General features: G+C 39.9%; 1 protein-coding gene across 2 annotated transcripts in view; it reads left to right on the forward strand.

Moving 5' to 3' along the window:
* magi3a (membrane associated guanylate kinase, WW and PDZ domain containing 3a) overlaps positions 1-13,857 on the forward strand; it is a gene marked incomplete at its 3' end in the record, with an annotated part of 461,011 nt that overhangs the window by 430,830 nt on the left and 16,324 nt on the right. The window contains exons 13-14 of one of the 2 annotated variants that reach the window (XM_079558791.1): positions 2,059-2,153; positions 5,646-5,838. In XM_079558791.1, coding sequence (XP_079414917.1) covers positions 2,059-2,153; positions 5,646-5,838 — 288 coding nt within the window. Of the gene's footprint in view, positions 1-2,058; positions 2,154-5,627; positions 5,839-13,857 lie in introns of both variants that reach the window. The other variant, XM_079558792.1, reaches the window with a different exon arrangement.

The raw sequence follows: 13,857 nt of genomic DNA on the forward strand, positions 1-13,857 counted from the left end.
GATCTTATTTCCTTTCTCTATTTATCCTCTGCCGACTGGGGATCCTGTTTTTGTTGGTTTCTTGACATTGGAGCTATAATCGATCTTGTAAATGTACACATCTTCTAAACCGCAATATCAATATTATTTGGGCGACGATATATTGCCACCTCGAGGGGTTTGATTAAACATATTATCAAGAAACAAACTACATTAAACTTCAGATATCCAGCACGATATACAAAGTCCATTTCATCGATGTAGCATGATATTACGGTGCGCTAAAGTAAAGTACTGCCTGCATTTAGTTCAGGCAAATTATCCGGAACTGAAGTGTAATTTGATTCCCTTTTCCAGTCGTTGTGTGTGGTATTGTTACTTTTTAATTTGCCCAAAAAATACCATAATTTCCGGATTATAAGTCGCTCCTGTGTATAAGTCGCACCAGCCAGAAAAGGCATAATGAAGAAGAAAAAAACATATAAGTCGCTCCGGAGTATAAATTGCTCCAGCCTTGACAACGACCTGGGCATGGAGGCGTAACTGCACCGTTAACAAGCCTCTCCCGGCATCACGTTGTTCAAGCTCTCGTTTGCGAACTCGTTCCTCTAGTTTTTAGCCTGCAATTAGCTTTTTTTGTTTCCTTTAGTTTAGTTTAGTTTAGTTTAGTTTATTTGAGCAACAGATGCATACAGGTATAGTATACATATAACATACACAATTTTTCACAACATAAGAGGTATTAGTGCTGCTCAAAGGGAGTAGGAAGAAGTTAGTTATAACTTATAAGGCCCTACCCCTCCTTTCAGACTTACACAACTTAAACTCCTGCTCACGGCACAATCATTTTTAATGTATATTTAGGCTTTAACCATGAGATCTATGCGGCAATTCCAGCCTTAGTGGCGAATTAAATCAACAAACGGCTCCTCTTAGCAAATCCCAAACAGTAAAGTCATTAGTTCATGACGTTCTTGTGTTGCTCTTGCATAAGGCTGAAGGTGCACATTCTGGACATCACATAATGAATCCGGATTCATAACATACTTCTCATTATCGGATCAAAATAACAAAGGCAATTCATGGTTCAGGAACAGATGATTAATTACAGGAGTTTTGCAGACTTTTCCAGTATTTGCTTTCTGTACATTATTTTAAATTGTACTACAGTTGAATGCATTTTTAAATCCTCTTCTAAGGAGTTCCAGAGGTCGAATCCACTTCCTGTAACAGACAGACTTTTTTGTGTTGTGCGGGAATATTTTTTCTTAACATTCATTTTCTTTCTTAGGTTCTAACCCCCATCACGGTCTGAAAACATGATTTGAATGTTTGCAGGGAGTGAACTGTTTTTGAAGAAAACAAGGGCAGTTTTTAATTGCACCAATTCTGTAAATTTGAGAAGCTGCGACTGTACAAATAGTGGGTTTGTGAGCTCCCTATATCCGACTTTGTGGATAATTCGTAAGGCCTTCTTTTGTAATTTATATAGAACATCTGTATTGCTTTTATACGTGTTCCCCCAGATTTCCACACAGTAGGTCAGATAAGGTCGTATAAGAGAACTGTACATGATATGTGCACTACAGTAAGAGTAACCTCCGATTTTCGTCAGCCCCTCACAGGTTTCTCGCTCTCTCCACACTTTCTTTCCACTGCTTCATTACCATGTTTTTTTTTGTCTGTGTGAAATTATATATTTTGATATATAAGTCGCATTCCCAGCCAAACGATGAAAAAAGTGTGATTTATAATCCGGAAAATACAGTAATGTTTGAAGATCTAACCAGTTAAAATCCTTGTGACCCCCTGTGATCTCTGGTACTTGTTTGGGAATCACTGTTTCAGCTCAATTTACCAATAAAGACACTGTGTTTTTAGTGAATATTTCAGACCAGTTTTCCAAATGTAGGCCGTGTGCAATGCATTTGATGTAGTACACTGTTTACTCCCTCGTCAAACAAATGCAAATGTTACATTATCTCTATAGAATATGACAGTAACGACAAACAAACAGTGTCTGCCTTTGTCTGGTCTTGTTCAAAGAAGATAACGCTGTTTTTACTTGTGTCTGTGCAGCTCCTAATACGAAGGACTTGGACGTGTTCATCAAACGGAACCAGGAGTCGGGCTTTGGCTTCAGAGTGCTGGGAGGGGAGGGCCCAGAGCAGCCGGTAGGTGGCGCTGGATTCACTACTGACCTGCACATATTATATTGTCTATTAGTTAAAGGAACAGGCCACCGTTTTTCCATACTGAGATATGTTCTTACCTGAGCTTTGACGAGTTCTTTAGGACCTGTCTGATCTTCAGTCACGTAAACACAGCGCAGACGGCGTTAGCATTTAGCCTCTCCCTCTCTCCTCTATAGCTCCAAAACAGTTAGTGCTAGATGTTCTGCTCCGGAGGGACAGTCTGCTGTGAAAACGTGAGATATCATGACACAAATTAAGGTTAGGGCCAGGGAAATGGTTAACCTCTTAACTCCCACCTGAACTGAGAGGATCTTTTTCCTCACGTCATCACATTTTTTTGCCAACATTTTTTTGTTGGGTGTTCAACTCATTTTTGTAACTTTTTTGTAATTTATCACATTTTTGTCATTTTTTTTTCCGTCCATTTTTTTGTCCATTTTTAATCAATTTTTTGTCACATTTTTGACATTTTTCTGTCCATTTTTTATCAATTTTTTGATTTTTTTGGTCACATTTTTGTCATTTTTTCGTCCATTTTTTATCAATTTTTTGATTTTTTTTGTCACATTTTTGTCATTTTTTCGTCCATTTTTTTGTCAATTTCTTGTGACATTTTTGCCACTTTTTCATACATTTTTCATCACTTTTTGTCAATGTTTTCTCACTTTTTTGTCACATTTCCATCATTGTTTTGTTGCTATTTTCACACCTTTTTTCCAGAAGCTTTTGGATTGGGGATAAAGCCAAACTGGAGAAAATGTGCTCGGTTCAAGTGGGAGTTAAGGGGTTAACCTTAAGGATTAGGATTATTTGCATTTTTAGACAAACCAACTCATAAATCTATACAAACTCACAGCAGACCGTCGCTCCAAAACAGGTCAAGATAGAAGCTACCAAGCTCTTGTAATAATACCAGGAGTAGTTTGGCATCCGCACAGTAAAGTGAAGATTACTGTGCGGATGCCAAACTACTCCTGGTATTATTACGCCTTACAATATAGTTCCCCCTTTTATCCGCTTAGAAAATCCACATTGTTTAATTTTGTGTAATTATACTTTGCAGTGGAACACTTCACGTAACCATATTTAAATAGGGAAAACGTGGAAGAGCTTGGTAGCTTCTATCTTGACCTGTTTTGGAGCTATAGAGGAGAGAGGGAGAGGCTAAATGCTAACGCCGTCTGCGCTGTGTTTACGTGACTGAAGATCAGACAGGTCCTAAAGAACTCGTCAAAGCTCAGGTAAGAACATATCTCAGAATGTAAAAACGGTGGCCTGTTCCTTTAAGAAGCATTGATCTCTTATGTGATATTCATGGTTTACCTTGTGCTCTCTTTATGGCGACGTTAACTCCAGCCTAAAGTTTCTAAATGTTGTTTGTGATTTGACAATAGGCAGATGAAGTTGTAGCTAATCTTCTAGATCAGGGGTTTGCAAACCTTCGTCATGAAAAGAGCCACAGTTTTAACCACTTAACCCCCGCCTGAACCGAGCACATAAAAGCTGTAAAAAAAACAACCTCAAATAGTGACGGAAAAGCAACAAAAATATGACGAACACACGGCGGAATCGGGTCAAGAAAGTGGAAAAGAGCGATAAAAACATGGCAAAACGCGAGGAAATGTGACACAAAAAAAACGAAACAAAAACATGTCGAAAAAGTGACAAAAACGTGATAAAAGGTGACGAGAAAAACAACAAAAACGCATTGACCATTTCACAAAAAACTTATACTTTTGTGGGTCTTAGCTTTCAAATGAGGGATTACACTGTTTTTAAAGGAACAGGCCACCGTTTTTCCACACTGACACATGTTCTTACCTGAGCTTAGACGAGTTGATGCGTAACGTACTTGTCTTTGTGCCCGTGGAAGAGCGTGGTCGCTTCTAACTTCACCCCGTTTGAGCTATAGGAATATACCGGGAGAGGCCAAATGCTAACAACATCTTTGGTCTTTTTGCGTGACTGAGCGCACGCACAAAGACCAGACAGGTACATTTCAACTCGTCTAAGCTCAGGCAAGAACATATCTCAGTGTGGAAAAACGGTGACCTGTTCCTTTAAGCTTTAAATTCGATTCCGGCGGGAGGTAAGAGGTAAAACGAAAAGAGAGTCTGCAATAGTACAGTATTATTATCATACATAAAGCATACACACATTTTTTAATTGATAGTATGATGATGATTAATGATTTAAGGCGAGACACGGCAGGTGAAAGTATTGATGTTTCCCGCAGTGGTGGAAGTGGAGATTTGTATCTGTTTTCCTCCCTTTACATCTTAGTTTTCATGTCAGATATAAAAATGATGATGTTTATTTGATGATGTTTTGTCTGCGAGGTGGGGGCGACCCGGAAGTAGAAAGGCCGTCTTTCCCGCGGGTTTTCATTCATAAATATTGGCAGATTTGACATCCACGTGTCCTGCTAAGGGGCCCCGTGATGACGCTTTCACCCAAATATGGTGTTTTTCCTCCTACGAGACGCTGGAGCGGAAAAGTCGAAGAACGGGCCGAGCATGACAAAAAAATTTGATTAAAAAAAATGACGAAAAAATGACAAACATGTGACAAAATGTGACACAAATGTGATAAAAAATTGACGAAAAAAGGACACAAATTTGAAAAATTTTGACCAAAAAAAAGACAAAAAATTACAAAAAAATGACGAAAAAATGACGAAAAATGACAAAAATGTGACAAAAATGTGATAAAAAATTGACGAAAAAAATTGACAAAAAATGAAAAAAATGTGACAAAAAATGACAGAAAAGTTGCAAAAATGAGTTACATCCACGTGTCCTGCTAAGGGGCCAGACTCCAAACTTTACAGGCTGAGACACAACAAGATTTTGAAGGTTTTTTCAGAGGGATTTTGTAATATCTAATTCCTAGCCTGATTTATTCAGCTTTGAAACCAAAAAAACAGGCGGAATTTGAGTTTTTACAGATTTTTTCACTGATGATTAGTTTATTGAAAAACTAAACAAAAATCTTAGTCACTAATATGTCAATAAAATAAAACCATACATTGTAATCTGGCTCAATTCATTATTTTGATTTTGTTGCCCAAAATATAGGCAATTTTGGCCATTTTAATGCTCAAAATGCCTTATTTTTATGTGAAAACATAAAAAGACAGAAAAAATGCAATACATTTTTTCATATTTATATCAGTGATGTTCAGCAAACGTTTCAAATTGAAATCTCTACATTTATTCACCTGCAGTGTCTCGCCTTAAAAGTAGAAAAAATACAAATACTCATACAAATACACATTATGGGGGTACTTCTTTCATCAACCACAGAGTACAGACGATGACTCAAGAACCTTCATCTCGAGGTAGTGATTGCCCGCCCCTGATCTAAGACTTGAATTCCTAGCTCAGACCTGAGGGTTAGAATGCTAGTACTTCCACAGAGCTCAGACATTAATATAGAAGGATTCCACGCCAGTCTGCCCCTCTCTCACAGGTGTACATCGGCGCCATCGTGCCCCTGGGCGCCGCGGAGAAGGACGGCCGGCTCCGGGCGGGGGACGAGCTGCTGTGCATCGACGGCGTCCCGGTCAAGGGGAAGTCCCACAAGCAGGTCCTGGAGCTGATGACCAACGCGGCGCGCAACGGCCAGGTCATGCTCACGGTGCGGAGGAAGCTGGCTCACAACGGTACGGCTCTCTTTAGAACACAGCACCAAAGGTTTGAAGAGTCAATGGACAAATGCTGAACCTCCTGCCTTCACCGAGTGTATTTTCTCCAGTTCGGCTTAACTGGTACCTGGGGGTACTTGAGCACTTAGCGGGGGGTACTTGGAATTATTTCAGGTTAAAAAAGAAGGTGAAAGGAAAGTTAGTTTTAATGATGTTTATCAGTACACTACAAAAAGTGAATATCAAGCATTGTCTTAAATGACTTGAATTGAGGAAATGTATCTTGTTTTGAGCGGTTTTCACTCATTTAGACACTTTTCCTGATCGGACCGAGTTTGCTTTGCTTGTTTGAGGACATTTCAGACCAGTTCTAGGGTAAATCTCACTTGAAATAAGAAAGTAAAATTGCCAATGAGATAAGACCAATTTTCTTTCCCCATTGGCAAAGAAAATGACCTGAAATAAGGACGAAACGTATTGAAACGAGTCAGAAACATCTCAGAACAAGTGAAATAATCTGGGACAAATGCCCAACAACTTCTTAACCAGTCAAAACAACTAAAATTTGGATTATTATGCTCAAATTGAGATGTTTATACTGATCTAGTTAACTACTTTTTGCAGTGTAAGTGGTTTGATTCTGAGAGTATTTTATTTATTTATTTATTTATTTGAGCATACATTTTGCTCAGACGGAGTAGGCTGAAGCAAAAGCTTATGAGCGCCTCCCCCCCAACTCAAAATGATGAACTTTTCATTTCTCATAGTATAATCAGTGTAAACAAAACAACAACAAGGAACAATAGCAAAGAAAACAAAACAAAAAATGATGAACTTGTTTCCTTTCACATAGTAACAGAACCAAACACTATTACACTATTACTATTTCCTGCAAGATCGCTACAAATTCTTTATTATGTTTTGAGCAATAGAAATGACATCCGTTACAAGCAATTCCAAACACTCTGCCATTAATTAATCAATGTAAATTGGTTGTATTGCTCCCTCTAGTGGCAACTAATTTCTTCTTTTCTGTATTTTTCAAAAGTCTTTTGTTTGTATTTATATTTGAACAGGTTGATGTTTGGACATTGTTTCATTTCCATATCCAAATTATTCCACAATTGCACACCTTTAATTGTAGGGCTGAAGCTCTTCAAAGTTGAGCTGTGTTTCTGAATCCTAAAGTTTAAATCTTCACGTAATTCATAAAAAAAACAGTGTGTTCTTGGAACCTTCTTTGTATTTGGCCTGGTAACAGTTTGTACCTTGCTCTGTATAACATCTGTACAGTTTGGAACTCAACAATGTCACAAAACTTCATGATCCTTGATTTTAAAAATAATGGATTTGTGTGGTCCAGAAACCCAACTTTATGAATTACTCAGACAGCTCTTTTTTGCAGCAATACTATTGGTTTAACTGTGTTTTTGTAAGTACTACCCCAAACCACAGCGCAATAGTATAAATAGGGCAAAATCAGAGAACACAACACACTGTTAAATACTGAATAATATTAATTTAGTTGGTCACTTTGTAATAATATTGGCAAAATCCTCAAGGTAGGGGGTACTCAGAGTATAAATCCACGACTCAAGGGGTACGTGAGGCAAAAAAGGTTGGAAACCACTGCTTTAAACGCCGACAAAGATCAGCCAAAAATTCCAAGTATCTTACCCAGAATGCATTAGTGACCTTCATCGTGAATGTGCTATTGTGACCCCTGATAGTGCTGCTTATATAGAGGAATAAATAGTCAACGTGGGCATATTGAGCAATACAGAGATGCCAATTTACCGCTCATTTATACCTATATATATGAGTCGTGCAGTGTAAGAGCGGCGGTGTCTCAGTCTCTCTTTTAAAAATCACCAAAAAAGAACTTGGAAGCTCGATTTTACAGCTTTTGTTTGAGTCCGTACGCTATCAATGCGCTGACGGAAAACCTCTGAGCTAAAGCTTTGATCTAAGCTGCTTCCGCTTAATCCGTTTAATTTGTTCTGGATGACTTCTGAAATGAAGTTCCGCCTCAAATTGACTTTGGAAGAAGACAGGCTGTAGGTAGTCGGACTGATTTCCCCCCAAAACATATGGAAGGCATTTCTTTCTGTATTTGAAGAAACGACAATGACTAAGGGACGTGAAGGGACGAGCAGATTTGGATTGTGCCGCGTGTTCTTCTTTTTTAACGATAAAAAAGCAAAAGCAGCATTCAGTTTAGTTTACCGTAAATTCTCTAATACTGGCCTGTATTCCATTAGCGGCCGGGTCTCCGACAGAGGCCGGGTTCGCAGCTGGCGGAGGCAAATTAAAGCCGGTCTCTAAAACAGGCCGGGGCTTTTATTAGAAACTATAGAAAGGTAGAAATATTCCCCATGTTAGGAATTTGTCTCATACTGGTTTAGTTTAGTTTATTTATTTATTTGAACAGGGGCAGTGTACAATATACATTAACCTCAAAGGGAGAGATGCATTGTACCAGGTTATAGCACTTGTGCTAATTTCCACCTGCAGTCCCTGGGCAGACTGATGTCAACAAAGTCATAAAAATACTAATACAGAATAATACATTTCCCCAAAAACAGCATTAAAATCAACACACACTTCATTCATTCAAAGCATTAGATTTCACGCTCTTGCATACACACCAATTACAGGACATTATGGGAACAAGTTTGTTTTAAAATAAGCCATTTTTTAGCCTGGTGTGAAAAAGTGTTAAAATTTACACATGTGGTCAGCTCTGTTGGCAACATATTCCACTGTTTGATGGCCACACTGGAGAAAGCGGAGCTGCGGAGTGCGGACTTACACTGGGGCATCCTACACTCGCCCCGAACAGTCGACCGAGTGGCTCGAGATGAAATTTCTGAGCTCAGTGAAATAAACTTTTTTAATGGAGGAGCTGCTGTACCATTAATTATCTTGAACAACAGACAGAGATTTGAATATATGATTATGTTTTCAAAACTTAATATACTATGTTTTTTAAGAATATGACAGTGATGATATAAGCAAGATTTTTTGTCATGAACTTTAAGAGAACTTTTGTACAATGACTCCAGGGGCCTTAATGCTGTTTTACTGGCCTGCGACCAACTCGTCATGCAGTAGCGAAAGTGCGGGATTATCATCGCATTTAGATAAAGATTAGAAGCATCTAGTGTAAATGAAAACTCACGTGCAGGAAGTAACAAACTGAACCCGGGCCGAGGGGGACGCTGCGGAGGAGCTGATCCGAGCGTAACTTTGACACAGATTTAGCCACTTTTCAAACCTCCAGTGACTGTTTGTGGAAACAGGGCAAACAACAAATGTTTATGACCCTCCAGGGTTTTAATAAAGTCTCCATCGCGTCTTCAAAGCACGTCCAGCTGCTCCGTGTGCAGGTCAGTCCCACGCCTCAAAATAACTCCTCCCATCAGCGCGAGCGTCTCGTCTTCTCTCGGGTCAGTCTCATGATCGATCACAAACACAAACGCTCCGTCTAAACTCGCCTTTTACACAAGAGAACAACAAATAATCCGGTCCGCGGTAAAAACGAAACAGAAACCTGCAGTGACACTGATGTCAAAGCTCCGCTAACAGCAACGAAACACTTCCTGTTGTCCCGACAAAATAAAAGGCGTCAATGTTCCAGCCGCTGGGAGAGGGTTTGAAATGTTAGTTAATAAATGAACCTAATATTTTAGGTGCAAATGGACACAAATCTGTTTTTTTTAGTTTTCCTGGTCGTCCGTTTTGCTCAATTGGAAATAAAGGCCTGTCTCTAATTGTGGCCTGGTTCCAATAAAGGCCTGGTCCTGATGCCCTCGAGTAAATAAAGACCTATATTAGAGCATTTACGGTATGCACGCAAATAAATAAGCGGTCCGCCGAATGATACAAGCACTTTCTGAAATGACCGGGGGGGGGGGGGGGGGTTGATGTTTTGCAACAACAGCGGCATAATCACATCGCGGAAATCAAGTGGCATCAATCATGTTAGACTTCTTTCTTTTTCTTTCTTTTTTACATTTTAGAGAATTGGTTTTATAGAGGATCCCTGCTGCCGAATGACGAGCGAGAACACGGCAACAAACGGAATAACAAAAGACGGCGGCAGAGCTGGAGTTTAAATAATGAATTAATCGCCGGCGAGGCTGCGTCACATTTCAAAAAGTCGAGATGATTCAATTGTTTTTTTCTCGTTTCCGAGCCCCAGATTGTATTTCTGGATTTTATTTGAAATGGGGATGCTTGATGATTGTTGTGATTATTGAAATAAAAATGACAAAATGCTATTATAGAAAAAAACAAAGCTAGTCCGTGGTTCCCTTTCAATGATCAGGCTCAGGAGAAGTGATTTCCGAACCCTTGTTATGGGCTTTATTTCCGAAGTGGCCAGAGAGTTTTTATCAGTTACATATAAACTAAAGTAAAGACACAGATCTGGAGAAAACTATCCACCCCTTTATCAGTTTAACAATGTTACTTCTATGCCCGGTGTTTTGGAGTGACCCAGTCTCCAATTGGTGCGAAAGGCCCGTTTTGTAACCTCTTAAAGGGATATTTCAGGATTTTTTGGCATAGGGCCTCATTTCCTAGTTATCCAGAGTGTTGTTGATTTCTGGAGATACCGTAAATTCTCTAATACTGGCCTGTATTCCATTAGCGGCCGGGTCTCCGACAGAGGCCGGGTCTCCGACAGGGGCCGGGTCTCCGACAGAGGCCGGGTCTCCGACAGGGGCCGGGTCTCCGACAGGGGCCGGGTCTCCGACAGGGGCCGGGTCTCCGACAGAGGCCGGGTCTCCGACAGGGGCCGGGTCTCCGACAGGGGCCGGTGTAAAGATTTTAAACTACCCCCCATTTCAGGCTACCCCCCGGTAATTTGAAATCAGTTTCAAGTTACCCCCGGGGGTAAGATGAACGCGATTTCAAGCTACCCCCCCTGATTTCAGACTACCCCCCTCTCAACTGCTTTCTTCATCCATAAAATACCTTACAGGAACCGCGGTTGGAGCCGTAACCTTAAGGATAGTGGAGTTTACGAACTAAAGCTAACCTTACCATAGCCCTAACCTTAAGGATAGTGGAGTTTACGAACTAAAGCTAACCTTACCTTAGCCTTAAACTTAAGGATAGTGGAGTTTACGAACTAAAGCTAACCTTACCTTAGCCCTAACCTTAAGTTTACGAACTAAAGCTAACATTACCGTAGCCCTAAACTTAAGGATAGTGGAGTTTACGAACTAAAGCTAACCTTACCAGATGAAAAGTTACGAGAGTTGTAGCTATTATTAGCAATTAACATCCGGGCATTTTCTATTTAACACAGCCGTGCCAAACAAACAATACATATTGTGGCGGGGGTAATCTGAAATCAGGGGGGGTAACTTGAAATCAGTTTCAGGTTACCCCCCGGGGGTAATTTGAAATCGATTTCAAGTTACCCCCCGGTAGTCTGAAATCAATTTCAAAGTACCGGGGGGTAAGGTGAATGGGTGGGTAGTTTGAAATCGCTACACCGGGTCTCCGACAGAGGCCGGGTCTCCGACAGAGGCCGGGTTCGAGGCTGGCGGAGGCAAATTAAAGCCGGTCTCTAAAACAGGCCGGGGCTTTTATTAGAAACTATAGCGGGAAAAATATTCCCCATGTTAGGAATTTGTCTCATACTGGTGTAAATGAAAACTCAGGTGCAGGAAGTAACAAACTGAACCCGGGCCGAGGGGGACGCTGCGGAGGAGCTGATCCGAGCGTAACTTTGACACAGATTTAGTCACTTTTCAAACCTCCTGTGACGATATTTGGAAACAGGGCAAATGTTGTGTGACCCTCCAGGGTTTTAATAAAGTCTCCATCGCGTCTTCAAAGCACGTCCAGCTGCTCCGTGTGCAGGTCAGTCTCACGCCTCAAAATAACTCCTCCCATCAGCGCGAGCGTCTCTTCAAAATCATCAGGTCGTCCTAAAAACGTTGCCATATCTGATTTGTAGAAAGCTCCTTTGTGAATTCCACGTGTAGTAAAGCGGCCGCAGGTAAACAAACTACTGTAGATCCGGCAGGAGCTTTATCTGAGCTAAAAGCAGCTGTTAAACAATGACAATACAACATGTAAACAACTACAATTACATTTAAAGGGATATTTCCAGATTTTTGACATAGGGCCTCATTTCCTTGTTATCACGAGTGTTGTTGATTTGTGGAGATTTATTTTTTAATACACGCAGTCCTTACATTTGAAGAGTTTAGTGGTGCTAGGCTAGTGCTAGGCTAGCACACGTCTATGGTAACTAGTAGCCTGTATTAAATTCCTCTTCAAAATCATGGGGTAGTCCTCCAAACGTTGCCATGAGCTCCTTTGTGAATCTGTAGTAATGCCGGTTGCAGGTAAACAAACTAATGTAGATCCGGTAAGCCAGCAGATCACTCCGCCGCTGCGTAGCTACAACCAGGAAGCTGATGCTGCTCAAATATAAGTTCTTTTAAATGCAAAATGGTTCAAAAAATATTCAGTCGACACAGACGTTTATGTCGGTAGTCTGGTGTTATAAGTGATTTGCCTCACTGGGCTTGGGTCAGACTGTTTTTAATGCAGGTACTAGTTACCATAGACATGCGCTAGCCTAGCACTAGCCTAGCATCACTAAACTCTTCAAATATAAGGACTGCATGAATTAAAAAATATATATATATCCAGAAATCAGCAACACTCTGGATAACTGGGAAATGAGGCCCTCTATTAAAAATACTGTCCCTTTAACCCCCGCCTTAACAAAGTGCATTTTCTCTATTTCTGCATTACCCAATTCTAAAAGGTTGCAGCCTATACTGCCGTACAAAGGAAAAACGCAGTAACTGCTCTCTGGGTGACTTTTTAGTTTTTTTGATGTCCTGTGAAATTGGTTTGAAATTTATCATTGGTTTCTTTTTTATTTTGTAGCTTTTTATGGTAGAATTATTGTGGGTATATAACAGAAACTCTAAATTTACCATTGTCCCTTAAAATGCACATACTGCACTTTTCCTTTGTACGAGCCGACATTCCACATATGGTTATACAAAGGAAAAGTGCAGTATCTGCGTGCTTGTTGTTCAATTGCTGTTTTTTTGCCTCTCTGGTATTATATTTATGTTAGTAAATTATCATCTGCATCAGTATCAATAAGAATTTGAGTATTTGAGATGTAAAAGTAGTTTTTGTTGGTAAGGGGAATCCATGTACTGTATTAGGAGTGATTACACTCTATGTAACTCATTTTTATAAGAACCCAGACTATTTGGACTCGAATCTAATTTATTCAACAAACAAACAAATCCATTTTGAACTTAAATTCTAAACTTTGTACAAAAATGAAAAGACTAAATATATAAAAATATTCAATGAACCATGATTGAGCATCAGTTTTTACTTTGATTAAACTCCATCCGCGGTAGTTCCATTTTGTGGCCATTTCGACATCATCTGCCCCTGTGACAGTGTCAGAATCATTTTGTTGAGCGTTTGAAATTCAAGGCAGTGAAGGTGATGAAGCCGAGCCAGTCTTTGCTTAGAAGGAGTCCTGGGTGCCATCACAGTGCAATGTTCAGTTACTGCACTTTCCGTTTTGTAGTTACTGCAAGTTGAACTATGGATTTTCTCTAAAATGGAATAGTTTTGAATATAACCACTTTGGTACAAGATAGTACAGATAAGAAGAAGTTCAAATCTGCTCTTAACTCAATTTTGACAAAAAGTGCAGTTATTGCGTTTTTCCTTTGTACGGCAGTATAGGCCCATGTAAATTCTCATTTGAAAGCTAAGACCTACAAAGCTCACCTAAACTGATCTTTTCCCTCACGTTGTTGCCGCGTTCCCCCTTTTAAACTTTTTTTTCTCCATTGTATTTTGTTAGTTTTCATAACTTTTTTCATCGCTCTGTTGTTGCTCTTTTTTGTTGCATTTTTCACCACTTTTTCAGCATTTTTTGTGGCCTTTTTGTTATTTTCATCACACATTCTTGTCCACTTCTCTGTTGCGTTTTCGTCACACATTTTTGTCACTTTTAACGACTTTTTT

This window comes from Gobius niger, assembly GCF_951799975.1.
Source record: "Gobius niger genome assembly, chromosome: 6".
In the NCBI taxonomy this organism is placed as follows: Eukaryota; Metazoa; Chordata; class Actinopteri; order Gobiiformes; family Gobiidae; genus Gobius; species Gobius niger.